The 24,043-nt window shown below is 44.3% G+C and overlaps 2 protein-coding genes across 4 annotated transcripts in view; one reads left to right on the top strand and one right to left on the bottom strand.

Moving 5' to 3' along the window:
• The window catches only part of LOC133344202 (peroxidasin homolog), a 65,158-nt gene extending 49,176 nt beyond the window's left edge, over positions 1-15,982 (top strand). For both annotated transcript variants that reach the window (XM_061554243.1, XM_061554242.1), the window contains 7 exons: positions 863-2,375; positions 3,485-3,619; positions 5,285-5,493; positions 9,841-9,964; positions 10,815-10,926; positions 11,827-11,940; positions 14,200-15,982. In XM_061554243.1, the coding sequence (XP_061410227.1) occupies positions 863-2,375; positions 3,485-3,619; positions 5,285-5,493; positions 9,841-9,964; positions 10,815-10,926; positions 11,827-11,940; positions 14,200-14,313 (2,321 nt within the window). In that variant the 3' untranslated portion in view covers positions 14,314-15,982. The remainder of the gene's footprint in view (positions 1-862; positions 2,376-3,484; positions 3,620-5,284; positions 5,494-9,840; positions 9,965-10,814; positions 10,927-11,826; positions 11,941-14,199) is intronic.
• Positions 15,983-20,532: 4,550 nt separating this feature from the next.
• LOC133344199 (gamma-2-syntrophin-like) overlaps positions 20,533-24,043 on the bottom strand; it is a 152,887-nt gene continuing 149,376 nt past the window's right edge. For both annotated transcript variants that reach the window (XM_061554238.1, XM_061554239.1), the window contains exons 17-18: positions 23,081-23,191; positions 20,533-22,088 (exon numbers count right to left, since the gene is read on the bottom strand). In XM_061554238.1, the coding sequence (XP_061410222.1) occupies positions 21,957-22,088; positions 23,081-23,191 (243 nt within the window). In that variant the 3' untranslated portion in view covers positions 20,533-21,956. The remainder of the gene's footprint in view (positions 22,089-23,080; positions 23,192-24,043) is intronic.

Below are 24,043 nucleotides of genomic sequence, written 5' to 3'. Positions count from 1 at the left end.
GCTTCGGGTACTTAGGAAATATGCTTTGGTTTGGCCGTTTGAGCCTCTGACATTTACATTGAATCGTAAGAATCCTAAACGATTAACATGTAGGGATTTCGCGAAGAATGTTATGAGTGATTTTTGATTCGGATTGCTCAAGTAAAATGCGTATCGTAAACTCTCCTCCGCCCGCCAAAGGCAACGAATAATGTCGTCACGTGAACAAACGTACAAATGTATAACTGCCCATGTGCTGCAGTGGTAGGAAACTTCACCTGATGGGTTCAGTGATGACGTCATCTTGCACTATTTAGGACCGGAAGAAGGAGGATGGCTTCACTATTCTGGCAAATTGCCCAACGATGCTGGATGTAATTACCAGCGAAACGTCGTTCTACTCAAATTGTAAATGTTGTGTATTTACTCTCCAACACACCGGTGGGCTGAAGTAGTAACTAATTGACGTTTTGTTTACGTGACAAATCCCTTACTAATTGGATGTGTCGGGTGGTGGAGGGTTACGACGCATTTATACTTACGTGATAGAACCCAAAAGCCTTTATTATGAAAAATATTGGTCTCAAAAGCCTACGCGTTAAACAACCTGCCCACGTTTGATTCACGTGGCAGCTTCATTAATTGGCCATCAGTAGTGTGAGCAGGCATTTTCAGGGTTGTAGCTTTACCTGTTATGGCCACGGTACATTGTTTGCGAGGACAAAACAAGGTGTTACGTATTACGCCAGAAGCGACTTGAGCAAGCAATTCCAGGCGCTCTAACCTTTTCCCTTTTGACCTTTTAAAACGCACGAGCATCTCCCTGCGGATGAAACAACAACGAAAGCCGCATCTCTTACCGTGAACTCTCCGCGTTGTGCAGCCTACAACTACCACTACAACAACCTGGTGTCTCCCTACTACCTCGACCTCATCGCCAACCTGTCGGGCTGCACGGCCCACCGTCACGTGCCCAACTGCTCCGACATCTGCTTCCACCAGCGCTACCGCACGCAGGACGGCACCTGCAACAACCTGCAGCACCCCATGTGGGGCGCCTCGCTCACGGCGTTCGAGCGCCTCCTCAAGCCCGTCTACGAGAACGGCTTCAGCGCGCCCCGCGGCCTCGGCGGGGCGGCCCTGCACAACGGCCACGTGCTGCCCCTCCCGCGCGTCATCTCCACCACCCTGGTGGGCACCGAGACGGTGACGCCCGACGACCGCTACTCGCACCTGCTCATGCAGTGGGGCCAGTTCCTGGACCACGACATGGACCTCACGGTGGCGGCGCTGAGCCAGGCGCGCTTCTCGGACGGGCGGCCGTGCTCCGAGGCGTGCACCGACGACCCGCCGTGCTTCCCCATCGCCGTGCCGCCCGACGACCCGCGCGTCCGCGGCGGCGGCGCCCGCTGCATGTTCTTCATCCGCTCGAGCCCCGTGTGCGGCAGCGGCATGACGTCGCTGCTCATGAACTCGGTGTTCCCGCGTGAGCAGATCAACCAGCTGACGTCGTACATCGACGCGTCCAACGTGTACGGCAGCACGGAGCGCGAGTCGGCGGAGGTGCGCGACCTGGCCAGCCAGCGCGGTTTGCTCAAGCAGGGCGTCATCCAGCGCTCGGGGAAATCCCTGCTGCCCTTCGCCACCGGGCCGCCCACGGAGTGCATGAGGGACGAGCGCGAGAGCCCCATCCCTTGCTTCCTGGCGGGCGACCAGCGAGCCAACGAGCAGGTGGCCCTCACCGCGCTGCACACGCTCTGGCTCCGAGAGCACAACCGCATCGCCACCGAGCTGCTGCGGCTCAACCCGCACTGGGACGGCGACACCATCTACCACGAGGCGCGCAAGATCGTGGGTGCCCAGATGCAGCACATCACCTACGCGCACTGGCTGCCCAAGATCCTGGGGGACGTCGGCATGAAGAGAATGGGCGACTACCGGGGATACGACCCCAACGTCAACGGAGGCATCTTCAACTCGTTTGCCACGGCCGCCTTCCGCTTCGGCCACACGCTCATCAATCCCGTGCTGCACCGCCTCAACGAGAACTTCCAGCCCATTCCCGAGGGCCACCTGTCGCTGCGCCAGGCGTTCTTCTCGCCGTACCGCGTGGTGAACGAGGGCGGCATCGACCCGCTGCTCCGCGGTCTGTTTGGCGTCGCCGGCAAGATGCGGGTGCCGGCCGAGCTGCTGAACCTGGAGCTGACGGAGAAGTTGTTTCACATGGCGCACACGGTGGCGCTCGACCTGGCCGCCATGAACATCCAGCGCGGACGGGACCACGCCATCCCGCCCTACAACGACTTCCGCGTCTTCTGCAACCTCACCGCGGCGGCCGACTTCGAGGATCTCAGGAATGAAATAAAAAATCCAGACGTTCGAGAGAAATTGAGAAGGTAGGAGCTTTGTTGATGATATCAATAATTTTAACCATTTCCCGCTCCGAGGGCGTACACGTACGTCATCAGTTTTTCTTCCGGTTTCGTTTTGATGATGTACATGTTCATGATGATGTACATGTACATCATCAAAATGGAATCGGAAGAAAAACTAAAGTGAAATAACTTTATCTTGTACCATGGCTCCGACAAGGCCATACAGGAGGGTGTGTGGCACAGTTTGGCAGCAGCTATCATAGAGTGCGGTCGTGTCACTACAGTTCTCTGTAAAGAAAATCAATCTTGGGCCGATTGTGCATTCCGAGATTCAGAGGTAAACGGGACCCACCCTGCAACTTGCAAACATCTCCGAACGGGAAAGGGGTAAGAGCGTTAAAGTGATTTGACTTTTATATTTACTTGTTTTAAATTCAGGATATAAATACCTTCTAGAGCTTCGTTTGTTAGAGGCCCTTCCATCAGTATTGGCGTTAGCAAGCGATTAAGAATTGCTTCACCTTTACCTTTGCAGCTGTAAAGGGGTTAAATTTTTTATGATATGGTCGAAGTAATATTAATGTAAACCTTAATAAATGTGGTGTGTATATATACGAAGTATACCGTCAAAGTCAAGAAAGGTTTCACTCTAATCAGTCGTGCAGTGTAGATGAAATAACTCATTAGTCTGGATTTAAATAGGTGACAGAATTGGAAATATTAATAGCAAAGAGGGAATTACGCCTATTGTTGTGTGAATTCATTTTTACTGAGAAACTGCAGAAAAGCTGTTAAAAAGTCCACTATCAATACTCACACCATAATATACCCTTGAATAAATAAAGAAACTCTGGCGAATTTAATATCACATCTACAAAGCAGTGTAAAAAAAAGAAAACCCCAATAGATTATAAATAGAACTACACTTTCCTCTGTGGGCCAAACCCACGTGCCAAAACTATCCGAACACAATCCCCTCTGAATGCTCTTGACGGCTTTGACACGCAGTAGGGGGGCTCCGTGGACTCTGCGCGGTTGTCTGTTGAGCGTTACATTTCGAGAGCTCCGCGCGACTTCCCACAAAAAATTGTCACTCGACTTGCCCCGTTGTGGCTTTGCCTTGTCGTCAGGCTGTACGGCACCCCTCTCAACATCGACCTGTGGCCTGCCCTCATCGCCGAAGACATCATCCCCAGCACGCGCGTGGGGCCCTCCCTCATGTGCCTCTTCCTCACCCAGTTCAGCCGACTCCGCGACGGAGACAGGTGATGAGCGACCCGCTCGCAGATACCGGCGGAGGTGATCCGTCAGCCCGGCGCCAACGCTGCCTTCGCAAGCTTGAATGTTTCAATGCAGACCCTTTGCGGGGTTGTATGTCGGTTTAGAAGCGTCGTTGGTGAAAACTTGTAGAAGCAGAAATTCGGTCATGTATAAATAAAATGAATGCGTAGTCCCAGCCTGTTTACTTTCCTGGCCTGGCTCTGCTGGCGAGAGCCAGAAGGTCGAAACCGCTTCAGAGTTTTACATGTGCAAACGAGGGCCACTGGATAATGTTGGTCTGGAGAGTCAACAGGGTGATGGACTGAATATCTTCCTTTATGCGTGGAGATGCAGAGCAGAGTTGTGCTTCTACATGTTTCATGCATTTGGTCTGGGTTACATTTTTCGTCTCAATTGGATTTATTTTTTATTGCAATGGCCAAACGAACACTCAAAAAAGGTAGGCACAATTGAAATTTCCACAAAATGCTGTGTATGTTTCCTTTTTAAATGTGCATGTTCGCGATTATATATATATCCATTCTTCAGAATTGTGACCACATCTTGTGATGTTCATCAGCATGTTTAAGAGCCACATTTAAACCAGGCAACTAGGTTATTTAATCATTAATGGATATTGCCCTTTCATGTTTTATCACAGCCACACTAAGCTTTTCTGAACATCAGCTTGCAAAATTATTAAACGTAATTAAATAATTAGATTCTGCTGGATGATTTTCTCCCCACACTCTGTAAGTCAAGGAGGTGTGGGGAGGGAGGGTTGTTTGAACCTACTTCCCCATTGCTGTTCAGATTTCACCCGACACTGGGGTCACGAGGTTCATAGTGCAGTGTGCGAGTCACCATGTTACTGCTGCCCCCCCCCCCAACCCCGTGATTTACTCAGCTGCGAGAATAGCCAAGCAGAAAATCCGGCACAGCAAAATAATTTGAAGTTAATTGCAAACGACAACTGTAATTAGAGCATTTCGCACCTCCGATTAGAACGGTTGACTACGTGCGGTGCGAAAGAAGTTGCATACGTACATTTAATGCACGCACCCGTGAGTTAAAACTGGAAACATTTCAACACGTAGGGTAACATTTGTCATCTTATTTCATAAATCGACAACAAAAGAGATGTATGAAGTGAAACAGCAGCTATGTATCGACCTTTGGCACGTTAATATCAAATCGACGTGGACACGTACATCATCTAGTGGTAGGTTTTTACCCTTTCAACTGGTACAAAAACTCACACCTTTATACAAGGCATCATGTTTGCAATAACCACAAAACAAGCAGTCAAAATTCAAACAAAAAAAAACAACTCTGATAATGATATTCACTGTCCTTGAAGTTGATTGGTCCACACCCGAGACAGCTTTTCTTAGAGCCTAGTCTCCATTGGTGTTGGACCAGATGACGCCAAAAGGAGAGTGCATATCATTATCAGAGTTGTTTATTTTTGTTTGCATTTTGACTGCTTGTGTTGTGGTTATTGCAAACATGATGCCTTGTATAAAGGTGTCAGTTTTGTACCAGTTGAAAGGGTAAAAACCTATCACTATATTTTGCCACTGGTAAAGGAGGTCTCATAACGTACATCATCGTCGATTCTTTCGTTGGTTCCACCCCATCACGCCCGTCGTCCGATGGCGACGGCGTAGATTTTGGTACGAGAGCCCCGGAGTGTTCACGCCAGCGCAGCTGACCCAGATCAAGCAGGCGTCGCTGGCACGCGTTCTCTGCGACAACGGAGACAACATCACCAGGCTCCAGCGAGATGTCTTCACCGTGGCCGAGTTCCCGCACGGATACGTCAGCTGCGACGCCATCCCACGGATAGATCTGCGCCTGTGGAATGACTGCTGCGAAGGTCAGGTTCTTGTTCGGGCAAACATTGATTAAAAGATCAGAGGCGTAGCCACGCTGTGGAAGTTGGGTGTGCTCCAATGGCCAATGGTTCCCGTTGGTTATTGGTTAGGTTACAGATAGGATCTTTGAAGTTCCGAACACCCTCCCCCAATTCATCATGGATAGGAGATAAGGTTTCTGCTATGCTGTAATTATGCTATTCTACGAAAGTGTTGGTTAATGACTCCGTACTTAGCGTACTGTTTGTGCGCTCCCGTGTATTCAAAGGTTATATCATCAACATAAGTTGCAGGGTACGATCCGTCAATTTTCAGTGGCGTGGGTTAAAATATAATTGGACACATTGCGGCTGATATTTCCTGAACGTGTTCGATTCACTTTTAAATAAGGCATTTTACCTTGGGAGGCCTCGCTGAGTCTCAAGACTCTTTTTTTACGGATGGTCCTGCCGCATTGTGACATTTGCCCAATTCTACCACTGAGTGTCTGGCTTCTTGTGGGAGGAAACTGGAGCGCCGAGAGGAACCGCCCCTGGCAGGTCTGTAGTGAGAGAGATTCCAAAACATTCATTGCTGCACTTTCATTTCCTGACCACCATCCAGCCAGCCCCAACCTTTGCTATTCCCAATGAGTCTTCCAATAAACTCAAAACCATAAACCATTTTTTATTTTAGCAGGTAAGGCCCACTGAACTACGTTGCTTTTTTGAGAAGTGACCTGACCACGAATGATAGCTCAACAAAGTGGCTTATCGCGTGGAAATTTAAAGCAGCCAAATAGTCTAAACGCATCTCAATTCTAGATGTGGAGGGAAAAACCGGAGGACCCGGAGAAAAATGCCACACAACCACGGGGAGAACACGTACACTGCAAATATACAACAGGCGTCAGGGTCGGAATCGAACATACGACCTCCTGTGTGCATGGTGAGGTAGTTAACATCTCGCCACCACGGTGCAAAGAGATAAATTCACCCCCCTCTAGTAAAAACATGGATTCCCCTTGGGATCTCAACTAAGCATGCAGTGCAGGGGGGGAAAAGAATAGAATCAGGAAAATTTGCCCCATCCACCCCGTAAAATCTCACCTTGCTAAGCTGTCAAATCAGGTGGAGATAATGGTGTGATATAGGTAATATAATAAGGGGACATGTTATATCCACGAGAAATTGTTTTTATTATCAAGATACGGACTAAGACGCTACAGTCATGTGATGATAGCGGATTCATATATTTTCCAAAGGGAGTCACAGTTAAACTACATTGTGCCAAGGAGTGGTGGAGAGTCACAGTGAAAACAAGCGGCTTCTTTCCAATCTGACATTGAGAGTACCTTGGAAATTAAAGCACTTACCAAATTAATGCTGCATATTAGTGGCAAGCCCTAACTCATAGTGCCGCTGTAGTAGCAGCGTGGGGAAGCCTGGTGTTGCCGTTTAATGCTATCGTGAAAATGCATTTTTCTAAATTTGGTGATGATTAAATTACAAACAAATTAATTACCGTAATAGTTACGTCGATGGCGTGCGAAGTGGTGCAACTGATGTGCAAAATGTTATCGTATTAAAATGCAAAATCAAATCTGAATATTGGAGAGATAATTGCTTGGAAACTTTGTTTGAATTTAATTTGTTTAGTGATGGAGTCATTTGTACATTGAGATGATTAGATCAGTTTAGGTGCTTTCTATTTGGGAGGAGCTGAAAACATGGTTTGAAATTTGATTACACTGCACTTTAAACGTGGACTTCATCATGCTATACTGATTATAGCACTCAGTACATTCTCATCCTTTAGCTCAATCATATTTCTAGATGTAATCTGAAACGGTCTTACGTAAGCTACAAAGAAAATGTTTTCAAGTATGTGGCCAAATGATTCATATAGGAATGTGTGGATATTTGCAAGATTTTTTTCTTTACAATTGCCATTTCAACCATATATAATGTTAACATTTTATTCTTTTTGCGCTCAACATTTGCATGTATTAGCAGCATGTGTGAGTTAAAATACACAAAAAAAAACCTAAAATATGCAAAAAGACTTGCACTGCACTGTTTAACATGCTGTGTACAAGTGATAGCCCCTATGAAAGTACTGGAAAGCTTTTCATTAAAATGCTGCACATGGAAAATTAAAGTGCTTGACATATGTATTGAATACTTTCACCTTTTTGAATAATATGAATTTATTTCCAGCATCATGGCTGGCTTTATGTCATATGCAGCTGCATATTTACCGATGTCTTTCCGAAGCGGGCTTATTGTTGGATATTTTTAAAGGGACGCATAGGGAGCCTTCCCAGTATATTTCATATTGATATATATAAGTGTATCCCCAGAAGTTGAGAATTATAGGTGAAGGGGTGTAGAGGCCAGTGCTGAATTTGCAGTCATATGGGTTCCATGCTTTATTTGTGGGCCAGTTGCTGACGGTCTGATTTAAAGAGAAGGGCACTTGGGAATGTGTGGAGCTAGCGGATAGAGGGCATGCAGGGCAGGGGGTGTCTAAATACCACGGGGAAGTCCTTGCTTTATGGTAAAGTGGACTTTCTTCTGCCTCCCAAAGGGCGGGATGATGTTGATGTTTGTTTTTGGGTTAGTCTTGGCCTCCTAACAAATAACAAGGGGTTTTCACCACTCCGTTGATAACATTTTGTCAATTAAGAGTTTCGAGAAAGGCTAAGCGTGTTTAAAATTCGCATGATGTTGGCCGAAGAAGAGGGGCAGGTAGTTTTCATTGATGAAATTGATTGCTTTTAACCTTTTGCCTGTGCAATTTACTTTAAAACCTGTTTTTATTGATGAAAATGTTGGGGAAAAACCAATTCCACAAATTCTTACGGATCTTAACAGCTTGGAGTTGTAAATCATCGGTGCTTATAGACATTTTTTTTTTAGAAGCGGTGAAAAAAAATCACAAAAATGGCTTTGCATCTCTTCTTTGTCAGTTACAATAACGAGGTAGAAAGAAAACACTACGAAACTAATTGTGATGGACTATGGATCGCCAGTCTGCGGGAGTTAACAGAGAATCCCATTCATTCAGCAATGCAAGGACCACTGCTCCAAATCTGTCATCGGAGTGATAAATGATGAGCACACCGATGTGACCTTTCTAACACTACCATTTTGCAGCACTGCTAACGAGACATGCGCTGTTTTACAGGATTACTTGTGTCGAGGAGAAATTTGCGATGTTACGCAGGACGCTACTCAGAGCTGTCCATGACGAGGAAGTGTGCGTATCATGTGAAGCTGATTTGAATATCCCGACAGCTGACTGCATCTGTATTAACAAAGTGCCCTCCTCCCCCGCCATTCCAGCTCTGTCGCAGCGAGTTTTTGCATCAACACAAAGTAATTTTATCCGCGTGTCTCGTTCCATATTTTTCATGAGCTGTCATCCTTAGCCGTCTAATGTTATTTCTCGTTGCATCACGCGTTCTTGGGCGTGATGTCCGACGTTTTCGTCCCTGAAGCTCGCGTGGTACAACCCGAAAAACATCGCAGAGCAGTACGGCACAACAGCGTCAACCTGGCACAGTACATTTTTACGCTCAGCTGTTTCCGACTGCAGAAACGTGGTTATACTTTTATTACCACCGACGATTTATGATTGCAATATTATTACAATGCGTGTAAATGTTGCCTGTAATGAGCACCTTCATCTTTAAACATTAAAAAAACACTTTAGATAAGTGCCCATTACAAAAAAAAGACAATTCATAACATTTACGATTTCTGTTTCATGTACGGAGTAACGTAAGTGATGCTTCTGTGGCCTAATGGTGAGCAAACTGGACTTGCCAGCTCGATTCGATACAACGCCGTGGCACCTCCTATGAGCACAGTTGACCGCGTACGGTGCAAAAGAAGCTCCCCATGCATCCGTGGCAATTTCTTGCATCCACACCTGCCTCCGTCCACCCAGCAGCAACAACGAAGTGCGCCGCAGTTAAGCCGATCGGCAGACCGCGCGTGGCTGGGTGAAGTGTGGGTAACGCTCAACTCTACCAAGATTTTTTTTCTCGTTTTTTATTATTGTTATTTGTTGTTGCAACTTAAAGACCTGCCCCCCCCCCACCCCTTTACTGGACATCGGTGAGAAAAAAAAAACTTTTTAGCAAATCGGATTCTTCTAGGGTAAATAAAGATTCTGATTGTAGCCAGCGTGGAAGAGTTGGATGACATACCCTCAAGAGTGGCTCTTTTGAGCTTCCTCTCGTGGGCGCTCTTCAACCAGCAGTTGCGTAAGAAAGAAATTGCAGGGCAACACCTTTTACACCCCTCCCTCATGTTGCTTTGAATCGATATCCCAATGCTTTTTTCACCTTCTTAATGTGTTAGATTGCCGGACAAGGGGGCAGTTTCGAGCCATCTCTGGCCACTTCAGAACCAGACGCTCAACGGAATTCAGCTTCCCCGAAGATCAGCCGAGCCGGAGGAAACAAAAACGGGCGACATCTCTTCGGTAGAGCACGGAACTCATTTTACTTTGCTCGGCACACATTGACTCGGTAAAGCTATGCACGAATCCACCGTCTTAGTTTTGCAGCAGGAAATCGCGCAATGCAAATGCCACCGCGTGTTTTTCGACGGTGAGTGGAAAGCCCGCGGAATGTGTATTCTCCGGCTGCCAAAATGCACCTGGGAAACACTGACCTTGACTACCTTCCACTTCATTAAACATATTGACTGGCTCAACAACACGGAAACAGAAATGTATTTGAAGTCATAGCATGCACTATCCCCGACGAGGGTGGTTTGCATGAAAGCAGATTGAGATGCCATTGATCACGTCAACTTTGAACTTGTCCATGGTGTTTGACTCACCAACGATGTGTGTTCCGCACGATCTGTTGAGAAAGCTCCCATGTGTGATGAGCCGTCATGTCCGCCCCACTAGCGGTCACATAGAGATGACAGTGCTATGGCCTTACGCTGACGGAGTCGTTGTGCTTTCGCAAGTGGGTCGAGAAAGACACGGTGCATGAATTATATTCTTAGGTATTTTCGGTAAAGTCACGTAGGTAAAACATTAAAATTAATAAAAGTAAAATAAAATAAAAAATAAAAATCACGACGTTTGTTGCCTCCGAAACGTCGTGATTTTTATTTATATTTTATTTTACTTTTATTAATTTTAATGTTTTACCTACGTGACTTTACCGAAAACACCTAAGAATATGAATCCTTGCAGTCACGAAAGCTTCAAATCTAGAATGCATGAATTATGCATGGGAACTTGAGTCAGCAAATCTCGGTTTATTTCATCTGCTGGTTAAAGGCAGCATCCTGACTGTTGTTTTACTGTCGAACAGAAACAAAGAGAAGCCCAGCAATGCCACGATTGAAGGAGACGCCGGGAGCTTTGGTGGCTACAAAGATTTCGTCTTGGACGTCCACAACACAATAGCATCCCTGCGGAATCAGGTGCGTCCGCTTAATGAGCAGTAGACATTTATTCGGCGTTAGTATGCCGCATACATGCAAGCGCACATCGCATTAATTGTAATTTTTATAATCTAGACATTTTTAGAACTGATATTACTTCGTGTGTGGCAGCTGCTGGCAATACAACTGCTAGCACACTCGACTTGCAATCCGGAGGTCCCTGGTTCTAGTCCATCTTCTGATTGCAGCCGTTGAAACAATGGGCATTGTTTCTCAAATTCCCACCCCCCCCTTTTCTCACGGTGTTTTTTACAACAAAAAAACACAGCCTTGATGTTATCCGATGCTAGAATAGCCGGGATGATTCTGCATCCGACTTGCACGTTAAGGGCTGCCCAGCATCCGTGAGAAAACCAGGCATAGCCCACATGCGTGTATAGACTGCTATGAATGTCCAGATGACAAAGCCACTTTGTTGAGCTATCATTTGTGGCACGTCGCTTTTGAAAAATAAGTTAATACCTCCGCGGGCTTTGTCTGGTAGGATGGGGATGTTTTAGTTGTATTTGAATGTGTTTAAGTGATTTGTTTACCTTTGACACTCCTATCGTGCTTTTGTATTGTTTGTTGGTTGTAATGCTCTTACCCGCCACAATTGGACATCTGTGAAAAAAGAGCTTTATATCTTCTTGGTTCTTTCGGTAAAGTCACGTAGAATGGAAATAATAAAATAACAAAAATAAAACATAATAAAATAATTATTTTATTAAGTTTTTTTAAATTTCCAAATAATTATTTTATTATGTTTTATTTTTGTTATTTTATTATTTCCATTCTATGTGACTTTACCCAAAGAACCAAGAAGATGAATCCCTGCAGTCACGAAAGCTTTAAATCGAAAAATGCTTTGTGCTTTCTTCTTCTTCTACACCGAGACAGATCAGAGTGTTGGAGTCGCGTTTGCGTCGAGAAAGTTGCATCACCACGGAGGGAGGCAGACAGAGCGAGGGGAGCAGTTGGAACAAGGACGAGTGTACCAAGTGTCAGTGCAAGGTATGGGCATTAGCGGAAGCTTTGGTCGCACGTGTGTCAACGACTACGTTATGAGTTACTCTTTGGTTCTTTCGGTAAAGTCACGTAGAAAATCTAATAAAATAATAATATTTGATTAGATTTTCTACGTGACTTTACCGAAAAAACCATGACGTAAAAACTAAATCCGAAGCTTTCGTGACTACAGGGATTCATCTTCTTGGTTCTTTCGGTAAAGTCACGTAGAAGGGAAATAATAAAATAATAAAAATAAAACATAATAAAATAATTCTCACGACGTTACGGCCACAACGCAAGCAGCCATCCTCAGGTGAAGAACAGGTCTGTCGGGAAGACAGCGTCTGAATGGGGCTGTCTTCCCGACGCTGTCTTCCCGACAGACCTGGTCTTCACCTGAGGACGGCTGCTTGCGTTGTGGCCGAAACGTCGTGAGAATTATTTTATTATGTTTTATTTTTACAATTTTTTAAATTATTTTATTACTTCCCTTCTACGTGACTTTACCGAACTTTGCCGAAAGCGTAATTCCTGCAGTCACGAAAGCTTCGGATCTAGTTTTTACGTCATGAGTCTTCATATTCCGGACTGCCGCGTACTCTATTTGCAGCGGTTTGAGTGACGGGAGTTTCGAACGACGTGTCAGTCAGCCGTGGGACTATTTCGAAAGGTTACAAATGTACTTTCTCTGTGACATGAATGCCAGTCTTAAAACTTTATTTGTATGGTTTCTGAGCATTGCATTAATAAAAAAAACAAATGCTGGCTACAGTAGGAACTTAAATGTGCTTGCTTAAAAATATTGGACTATTTGGAATGTATGTATGTTGAATTTCTTTTGCACTGTACGTAGCCAACAGTGCTAATTGGAGGTGTGGGGGAAGGACAACCAAACTAAACCCAAAAAGTAGTTCTCAAGAAATTAGTTTCAATGTAGATTTTAATTAATACATGTTATGAATATTCAGCTAATAACAATTGCGTCAATACTGGAAAAAGACAAATATTTGTGTGATAACGTTATGTCAGGATAAATTGATGTTATACCTGTCAATTGTTAATTTGTAGAAATCATATTAAACATACAATTGTAAAAACATGCTAGAATTACAAAAACCTCACTGCCTTCTAACTTAATGTGTAAGTCGTCATCATCGAAGGCCTCCTCACATTGCCACCGTTCCTCACGGTCCTGTGGTACCAAGTTTAATTTAACGATTTCTACATTGTTATGCATTTGATAAATCGTATTAATGGATTTGGTTACAAATTCTTAGCAATCGTCCATAAAATGTTCTCTTCTAAAGGACTGTTGGGCATAGGTGTCATGTGCTGCTTATCAACCTTTGATAAAAACCTTTACCTGAGCAGTCCACAATGTGAAACGACCAGGGCTCTCTCTAACCACAGGGGCTACTGGTAATGGCAACGTTTTTCACTGCCCAGTAGGGTAGATCATACAACAACGAAAAAGATCCCCCGTATAGCTGTTAACAGGCTGTTGGTGCTGTTAGCAAGCGCCTATTAAGACCGGCACAGCACCCAAGACGGCGGGTGGCCAACACCACTCGTCGCCGCCTTTGTCTCCTCAGTACTGATGTTTGTACACGTGTATCAGGTGCTCATTTAAGGCTTAGTTGACCTACGGGAGGCCCAGGACCGGTTCAGATATTCATCACTGATGTTAGTCATCAGTGGGTCGCTGGTTCGTAGAGCGATGTGCAAACCACGACGCTACCACTTCCCACTTGATACATATACACACACTATCTTCAGTTTGTTAAAGTCACGTAGAAGGGAAGTAATAAAATAATAAAAATAAAACATAATAAAACAATTCTCACGACGTTTCGGCCACAACGCAAGCAGCCGTCCTCAGGTGAGGTGAGGACGGCTGCTTGCGTTGTGGCCGAAACGTCGTGAGAATTGTTTTATTATGCTTTATTTTTATTATTTTATTACTTCCCTTCTACGTGACTTTACCGAAAGAACCAAGAAGATGAATCCCTGCAGTCACGAAAGCTTTAAATCGAAATTTATCTTCAGTTTGTTTTGTGGATTTGGAATCTCGGCAGAATTCATGAGTGTAACATGTGATTCAGGTTCCTGGAATGATTTTCCGCACATGCTTCGTGTATATATATAGTATATCTTTTTAGAGATTTGTGCTCCGAAAATATTTACAATCCTGTGGGGTCCTAGCGCATTTCTGGAAGGCGGTCATGAAACTAAAAAAGTATTGCCATTTATTTCCCCTGGCAGGACGGGCAGGTGATGTGCCTCATTGAAACCTGCCCTCAAGCAACCTGCCCCAACCCTGTAAAAATGGCAGGTCAGTGCTGCCCAGTCTGTCACGAATATCCTGAAGTAATCTGACTCGACAATGTGAAGACTTCGACAAATCGTACGTTTCTTGCTTCGTTGTCATTTTTACATAACTGATCTTGAACGAATATATATACTGCTTATCCTATCTGTAGCAAGGCATGGTAGGATAAGTTCTTGTAATGAATGAGATACTACATCTCATTTGTACTACCTTTGGAAAACAACCATATTTGAAGAAAATGGAACTATTGAGTAAATGGCACATGGAGTAATGTGTAAAATTATCATGCAATTCTGGAATATGCTTGATTCTTAATCGACATTTGGAGTGAAAGTGTTTTGCTGCACGATGCACCGTCTCAGTTCATATGCAGTAAGTTGGAACCCCAATGTTGTAACTGGGAAGTGCTTCGGTCTGTGAACATCAACGTGCCTCTGTGCATGATTGAATTAAGTGGCAATTTAAGTGGGGAGTATTTGTCATTTGTGAGTATATATGACATGACAAAAGTGGAATGATTACTCAGGTTATAAGTACGCAAACTGTACTTACATTTTTCATTCTCAGTCATATACAGAGAACACAGTACAAGGACGAAAAGGTGAACACGTGTTTGAACCGTTTTAACGCATTACACAAAAGTCGTAAATATGTGTACGGCAAACAATTGACGGTGGTGTAAACCAGTATTATACCCAGTGCCTGTGATATTCAGTGTAATTTTTTCCTGACCATTAACCATAGTAAAGTATAGTAACGTTGTGTCATCCAAGGCCAATGAGTCTATACGTGAACATGAAACACCACTGCCGTTTCCTTGTCATTCGATCATTCTCCTCTCCTGAATATCATTGACCTGTATGCACAATTCCCCCCATTCTGGTTTCACGTGCTACAGATTATGTTGCAGAATACGGAAGTGATTGCAAATTATACAAAGGTGCATTTTTACCATCATGTAATGTGTTTTTTAATGGAAATCAAATTCCATGGTCATTTCTCCTTTTTGTAAGTTTTGTTCAATGTTCAATATTTTCAATGTCTCTTGATAGATATGATAAGTAGTTAAGTACAAGGTCATACTTGTATTGTACTAATATACTGTAGGTATGGTCTTCCACAGTTGTGAAGGAAATGACGGTGATCTCTGGTTTTGTAAACAGTTGAACTCTCATCTGCTGCACTATCACCCACGACTCTTATCGTCTTTGGAACCTATAAGGTCCACTATCTGCAACCGCGATCTTCCTATTATCCGTGATTATCTTAGGTTACTTCCAGTTCTGTATTGCAGAAAAGCCTCTTATTATCCGCCAGTGTTAAGTGGATAAATATGGTCGTGTGGAAAATTCATCCTATTATTTGCATTTATCCGTGTTACTTTCTTTTACATAAATTGGAGTACATTTGTTGACAACATTGCAGACAATAAGATCAGTGATGCCTGTCCTCACTTCGCTGCAGATGAGAGAAATTCTACTCTTGTTAAAAGAAGCTACTACATACGATGCCAGTACTTTAGTAATTTTTACCAAAGGTAACACCATCATAATAAGCCATGTCAACTGAAAAAAAATACATTTGTTAATGCTTTTAATATAACTTGTTAATTGAAATAAGCTCCTTTGCAGTTATGTATTACGTATAGAGGAGTTGTTTTAGCATTTCTCAATGCAGTATCTAATGCCACACCAATAAACATTGTTTTTAAGAAAATATGCCTTCTCACTTGTATTCCTTTATCTCTGGAAGTCGATTCAGTTTTCACCTTCCTGTACCAAACTTCTTTTCTGGCATCTCTTGCTCCCACATGCTTGCATTGTCGTTTTTTTCAATGGCGTCTATTTGTGTCATGGCAAGAATAAAATATAGAGCTTAATTACACCTCTACCTAACCTTTTCTCGCACCTCTTGCTCTCATATGGAATTTGCACAGCTTGTTTGATCTGTGTGTGTTTCGTTTACGACAATTAACTACCTCGTTTGTTCGCTGTCCGATATTCCTCAAGGACCCAGGACGCGTTCTCTGCGATATTGACTTGTTTGTCTTTATTTTATTGTTGCTCTGCTCATTCACCGGGAAACTGGCTAATTGGGATCATCTGTGGAACAAACAAAATAGACCCAAACCTACGGATTGCATAAAATGGAGCCTCAAGTATGATATTTTTTGTCAATAGCACACGACAATTCTGTTTTACTAAGTGAAATAATTTTCAGCTTTCTACATTTGTATTAAACCACCATTGTGGTCACTACATCGCGCGCTTTCAGATGCACTTCTGCGGCCGTCTGGAACGCTCTTCCTTCCAACATTACGAAGCCACTGAAGCTTTGTGCTTTTAAATCCAGATGTCAAACTCATTTCTTTGGAAATGCTTTTTGCGTTTAGCTTGTTGTCCTTCCCCCACCCCTCCGATTAGCGCGGTTGGCTACGTACGAAGCGAAAAGAAATTCAACGCACGTGCATAATATCCAAGGAGTTCCACGCATGCTTTTCAAGCACAACACGGGGCAACTAAAATGGTTCCATTTGCACGCACGTCACTCTCAACCGCACAGCCCACGCCCAGGGACCATCGGCTCGCCTCGGGGTCAAGTTGACTTCTGAGGTTTTGCACGAGACGCCTGATCATTTCTTGCTCCCCTGTGGGTGGTAGGCTTGCGAGAAATAGAGGAGGATGGGCCGAGTGGGGGGGTGGCAGCGGCGGGGAGTGCACGTGGGGGAGTTGACCTTCATGCCCGCTTGCTGGAGACCGGACGGTCCGTGGCTCGTTCGCGTTCCGTCATGCCCACCACAGCCGGCTGGGATCTCGTCCAGTGATGCCGGGTAGCCGTGGTACAGCACAATTGCTTCTGTGCACCTACGCTAAGCTCGTTCGCCCGTTTTGATGGCTCTGCTGCACGAAACGCCCCGATGCTTTGCGAGGGTCAGTTTGACTCGCGCGTCCTTTCGGCTGCCGTTCGTGACGCCCGCTGACGCTTCTCTGCACAAAGCCCGCCGACACGGCTCAACTTTGTCAATGGAGACTGTATTCATTCAGTGCGGGAGAATTCACAATAGCACATTATTGTGAGATGAATAAAACATGTATACATGTAAAGTTCCACATGTTTTTGAGGAGGATTGATGTAATGTATAGGTGTCGGTGACTAATTGGCAATGTAAAAAACTGGCATTGCCTTCCAGTCATGACTGTTAACCATGCTTTCCAGTAGAATAACCTATGAGAGGGAACTGGTTAAGATCATAGGGACACATTTTGAATACTAGAATTTACCATGATTCCCATATGTCGTCATTCCAACTCGTGATAATTGAGGTAATACGAGTTGTACATTTATAAATGCACTTACAGTGTACTGCAGTGCTTCTGCAAGTCAGTGTCATCACTATTTTTAATAGAATAATGATTGAGGCATCATTACAGGGATTGACGCACTTAATTTCTGTGTAAACATTTATTAAATGTCTGATAATTTTGTTCCATCAAATGGTCCCGCTTCTTTGATGTCCGCAGTTATGCCACCTGGTCAAGGAGCTTTAATTTTTGTCATTGTGTGACGGGAAGTGGTTACTTCTGTAAGCATGACGTCTGTCACTTCCTCCCTTCATCTGAAAAATGCTTTGATTCTTGGGATATAACGTTTTAATAGAGATCTGCTTCAAATTACTGAACTAACTTTAAGATTATATTCTATAATGAGATATGACTCTATCATTTTCCCTAATGGCTACCATTTATTTCTAATCATTCGCCATCTTGCTGCTCTAATGCTCCAATTCGTCTGCTATGACATCTTCAATCATCTCTGTCCTGCTTTTTTCTGATTTCTCGTTCTGCGCCAAATAGTTTCGCTCGGTGGATATCAATGCAGGCATCCGAGCTTTCACAAACCTAGACCTGAAGAAAAAGTATTTTAACATCTAGTAAAGCCATTATTAAAAATGCAACAGCTCCACTGAGGATGTATGACTCATGTTGCAAAATACATGTGAGAAGCGGAGTCCGACAAGAAGGACACTCTTTCACCATGGTAATTCACAAGGGCATGCAGGAATGTTTTCTATAAATATATAAAAAAAATCCTTTGAAGAAATACAGGCATGCCATTTAACCAACTCAGATTTGGTGCAGACATAGACATGGAAACAAGGAATGGCTATTGACTCCAGAAAATGTATTCCGAATTCAATGAAGTGAGTGGGGCTTTGGCTGGACACATTTGCTAGAAGAGGTGATCACCAGTGTTCAAGGTTAACAACAAAGTGGCACTTGGGATTTACGGAGCGAGGAGATCGGCTTGTGCGATGGCTGCATCGAAGAACTGTGAGAGGTCGCAACAGCTTGAGGGAACGTTCAATCCAGCAGTAGGTTGATCATGGCTGTTGATATCGGTGCACGTAGAAAAATATACAGTGCGCCTTATTGAAACACATTCCTGCGGAGGGAGCTGGTAGGAACGTTAGGTTGCTCGATCAATGGCCAGGGTCAACGGCGGCGTGGTGTATTCCGTAAATATGGCCGACTGTGAGGGTGGGCACAAACTGGCGTGAGTAGGTTAAACGTTGAGTTTTATAAGGGCACCACGGGGTGACCAGCCCCTCCCCACCCAGCCCCACCCCTCTCACCCCCCACCCAGCCCCACCCTCCCCACCCAGCCCCTCCCCACCCTCCCCTCTCCACCCAGCCCCTCCCCACCCTCCCCTCTCCACCCAGCCCCCCCACACTCCCCACCCAGCCCCTCCCCACCCTCCCCTCTCCACCCAGCCCCACCCCTCCAATTTTTGGATGCACGACGGACGGACACAATCCCCTTTGGGCTGATGTAACCAGGAGGTTCCTACCAGTATAATAACAATTTACATTGCCAAAGAAGTACATACGGAATACAGGTAATCAGCAAAGTGTTTTAATAAAATATTCTCTTTTTTTAATCAAGTTTACATTAAATATGGGTAAGACAGTAGATTCATTAACAAGTGCTTTATTTTAAAACACTTAATATGAAGAAACGTAATTACAAACACGCTCTTTCAAGCTAAGTAACATCTGATAAAAGTATCTGTGCCATTTCTTATACAATCAAAATGTGTTTATAAACAGGATTTGCACTCAGAAGTGGGCCACTGATATGTACAATTTCATATGTAATAGACATAATTATGCCACTGCTGTTTAGTTATTACCATATACTCTGGATAATTAAATGCTCTGGAAAGTAAGACACTCCAAACATGCCCCGGTCAATAAAATTATACAAATCCCTGACAGATAATAAGATGAATTCCCCCCTCAACCTTTAATTTAAAATACAGAAAAACGTGCATTATGATCTGGAGAATACGGTAATAATCTGTATGCAGTGCTATGCAAAATTAAGATACACACTCTATTCCCAAACCAAAGCGTTCAACTGTATATTCAAAACAAAATAATGCACTCTGCACGGAACATGCGATATTCTACAACAATATAGTACTTGGTATTCAAATAATGTATGGCTTTGTTAAAAAAAATCCTATAGTACAGAATTTTACCCTGTATATGTAAGATGTGTGCGGAATGCATATGCTTCACATATTACTGTTAGGTATATCTACTTACACGTAAAACAAAATTAATTAGCGCACGTTCTACGTAGGTCACCTTTATCGGTCCTCATTTATGAATTCAAATTAAGTTTATATATTTTCTCTACTTTGGCATTAATGTAATGTGGAATGACATCGACGTTCAGTTCACTCGACGGCGAACGCATTTGCACTCGGGGTAGAGCGTAGCACGCACGCGTGTGTGTGGGGGGGGGGGGCAGGGGGGGAGGCAGGGGGGGCAGGGGGGGGCAGGGGGGGAGGCAGGGGGGGAGGCAGGGGGGGGGGGCGAAACCCTCCTCCGCTTTTTGCCTGCGGAGCAAACCTCACGGACGCGGCACCGCACATTGCCCGCGGGCAATGCGCGCTCGCCAACCCGCCCGCCTGCCCTCCCGTCACTGGGGCACAGCGGAGCGACGGATCGCGCCGGTCACACCGCTCCGCATCCTTCTCCACCAGTGGGTCTCTCTCTCTCTCTGGCTGCAGAGAGAGCCACTGGTGCGTGGCCACGTAGAGATGAGATGCGGGTGAAGACGACGACTCCGCGTTCGCCACGCGCCCTCTGCACCACCAACCCCTACCCCCCCCACCCTGAAACACGCCTGGCGCCGAGCAATGAGTGCCAGATCTCCTACCAATGAGGGTGGAGGGGATGCAAGGATGTAAGCCCCCCCCCCCCCCCCCCGAAAACCCTCCCACCCCACAACTTGCTGAAGGCTCCGTGTTGTAATTTGCAAGCCTCATTTGAATACAGTCGGTGGTAGTTGGATATGGCTGTACAAAAATGCACGTGGTTTTTTTTTTTACAATTAAACGATGGGTTTCACAGCCCTTGTTCATATACATCGGGGACGAGAGCGTGGAGCAGTATGCACAACAGGCAAACGCAGATCGTATCGTCACTCGTTCTGTTTGGCATTTAACATGTCTTTAAAAGTTTGTTTCACACTCTGAGGTTGTGTATCCCCTCCCCCTCTTCCTTTAAACAAGGTCAATGCTACAGGGCTGCCGAGCGCAGGCAATACCTACAAGTGCAGGAGCTGAGTACGGCTGGCTCTAAACCGAGATTGTCTTTCAATCTGAGAACAAATTGATGGCGCTGACATGAAAAGGCGTGCTTGCTAAACCGCACTCATTCAGCCGTGAAAAACTGAGATTTGGAAAAATGCCGTTAAAAAAAAACCCATCTTGAGCACAAGGTTAAACGGGGATTTGGCTTGTCTAAACCGCGTGTAAAAGTGATGTTGCGTGTTGGGGTCTTTTTTTCATATCCATTTTGCCACGACACCCACGACTTACCATGCGAGTGTTTGTGCTTGGATTGGGCAAAAGGGGCCACATTTTCTTCGTAACAAAGTGTTTCACGCGATAACGTGACTCACATTTATCCATGACAACGTGAACAGTTCGGCGTAAAAAGTTACGGACCAGAATTTGTATTGTAACAAATATTGCTGTGTTTATACAAGTCGGAAATAGTGTGAAGATTACGCAGTTGATGTTGTAACACCATGAGGGTAAATCGTTAAAGAAATTTACGTATGCCCAGGGTCTTAATTTGTATGTGATATGCAAGAAGAAAAGAGAATCGAATCCCACAAAACCACAAAAGTGCTTCACTTACTCCATCCACTTGGATCGACTTAAAGCCGTTTATCTAGAAAGTGCAGGCATCACGTTGTGGTTTAGGTGGCATTTTGTGAATCGTGACCCCCTTTTTTCAAAACTTCTATAACAAGATTCTGAATATAGAAAAAATATATAAATATATATTCATATACAGTACATGTGTCCCGGTAGGGGCTGGGCGGGGGGGGGGGTATATGTCCTTTGGCTGGGCCCATCTTCTCTGTGTTTGTTGGAGCCACGTGTCCATTGCCCAGGGCAGCCATCGAAGGGAGTCGGGGCTTGCCAAAAACACTCGGCCGTTTCCTCCTTCACGCGGATCAACGCCAATTGAACTCGTCTCTTCTTTATACATCGGTGTCGTTATTTGGCTGAGCTTCGGCTCACCGTCTCTCGGCCACCCTCGCAGGGCCTGTTTGCTCGTCAACAGTTTTCAAGTCGTCAAATGGGGATCGCTAAACCCTCTCGGATTCACTTGCAGCAGATTTGCATTTTCCCTCCGCATTGGCTCTCCACAAACAACGGATCCACCAGGGCCACCTTGGCAGAGATGAATGAGTGGATGCAATGTAGCACTGCCACGAGGTTGGGAAACTCCAGCTCCTGAAACAACAAGGTCAAAGGTTACGGTTAGAAAGGCACAGTCCTGCAATGACTTATTCGTCTTACTGCTGGCGGATGGGCCTCGGAGATATTCACACGAGACACAGGAAGCACAAACCCTCCTCCACCATATTGTGTCAATCCGGTGGAAAGTGGTTATAATGAGGGTATTAATTTGGGGTCTCTGCACCCCGCCCCCCCCCCCCAACAAAAAATAAAAGAATGCATATCTTGTAAAAGGTAAAGTGTGATTTAATTGATCATGCAACTGCTATCGAAAGGTCCTCCAAAATATTATTGAGCCCAACTAGAGGATACTTGGCCTACTTTTCTACCCTTTCACGTTAGCCAGATATCTTGTAGGTGGGAGTGCCCACACTTGCTACGACCGCACGCGACCTGCCAATCGACTAACTCTAGTGAACCCTTTTATACTGCCGAGCGGACAGAGGCGGTGGCATTTAAGAAATGTGCCCATCGTGTCAACTACCGTGCCAGGAGATTGAACCCGCATCATCTGCATGTTAAGTCGAGTGTGCTAACTATTATAAGACAGCAGGGATACCCTGAGAAAGGATTATATATATTACATGGAAACATTTGTAATTGTTTAATTTTCTTTGTAGTTCACGTAGTTTTGTTAACAATTATATATTCACGTACGTGTAATTAATATACGGCAGTATGGCAAGTTGGCAGTAAAACCACGTAACAACAATTGGATAAAATGTTTCATACAGAAATTCAGAATTGTATTACAAAATGCAGGATGGAACGCGTTAAAATGTTTTTGCCTCCGTGGAGATGGAGTGGTGAAATTGTTCCGTTGCGGAACCATGACGAGGTGCTGTCCATTTGGTGAGACCTTCATCCAACAGTGGATTGATAATGGCTGATCATGATAGTGATGAAAAAGCAGAGTTTTGAAGTTATCCATCAGTCATATGAAGCAAGTTCAAGAGTAATAGTGAGCATTCATAAAGCCATCTTACCTTTGTTTCTATCAATCTAGGGTCGTTTTTTTGAAAAAGAAACTTTATTTTCGATTTCCCATCATCAGATGAACCTTTCAGCTGGCAGAATTTGTACCGCCAAAATACTTGCTGTGGAAACAAACAATGTTTATATTTTTATATTTGTAATATAACATAGTATAACTGGCTCTCTGGGGACTGAGGTCAAGGCAGACATGTGAAAAGTTGAAATATGTGAACATCTAGATTTGAAGTTTTCGTGACTGCAAGGATCCATACTCTTTGGTTCTTTCGGTAAGGTCACATAGATGAAAAATAAAAATAATAAAAAATAAAATGAAAATAAGTCAATTAAATCACGATGACGGAAGCATGTGTTGCCTCCGAAACGTCGTGATTTAATTTAGTTATTTTCATTTTATTATTATTTTATTATTATTTTTCATCTACGTGACTTTACCGAAAGAACCAAAGAGTATGTGAACATCTGTAGAAAATAACGGACTGTGCACAAACAGGTTACTGGGCAAACATGAAGTGCAAATCAATTTAAGCATGGGGACATTGTTTAGTGTGCTGTAGAGGTAAAAGGATGTACGCAAAATTTTGAAGATATTACTACATGTTTAAAGGTCTGATTTGTGAACGTCTGTAGAACATGACAGTTGGGTGTGGACGGTTAATTGGTCAGGGCGGATAAGTGACGGTCGGATTTGCAACACTCGTGTACATTATACTAATAGCGGTTTTCCCCTTTTTTCTGGCAACAAAACTGACACCTTTTGCAAGGAATCATGCTTACATTAACCACAATACTTGCAGTCAAATGCAAACAAAAAACAATACTCTGATAATGTATGCATTGTCTTTGAAACTGATTGGTCCACACCAGAGACAGCTTTCTTTAGAGCCTAGTCTCATATGATGTTCGACCAGATGACGCCAAAAGGCGCACAGTTCAAAAACAACGCACTACTCGTG

Source organism: Lethenteron reissneri, chromosome 19 (assembly GCF_015708825.2).
Source record: "Lethenteron reissneri isolate LAM-NWPU_2019-01 chromosome 19, ASM1570882v1, whole genome shotgun sequence".
NCBI classification, from domain to species: Eukaryota; Metazoa; Chordata; class Hyperoartia; order Petromyzontiformes; family Petromyzontidae; genus Lethenteron; species Lethenteron reissneri.
The sequence above is the reverse complement of the archived record's forward strand: the minus strand, read 5'-3'. Positions and strand labels throughout refer to the sequence as shown.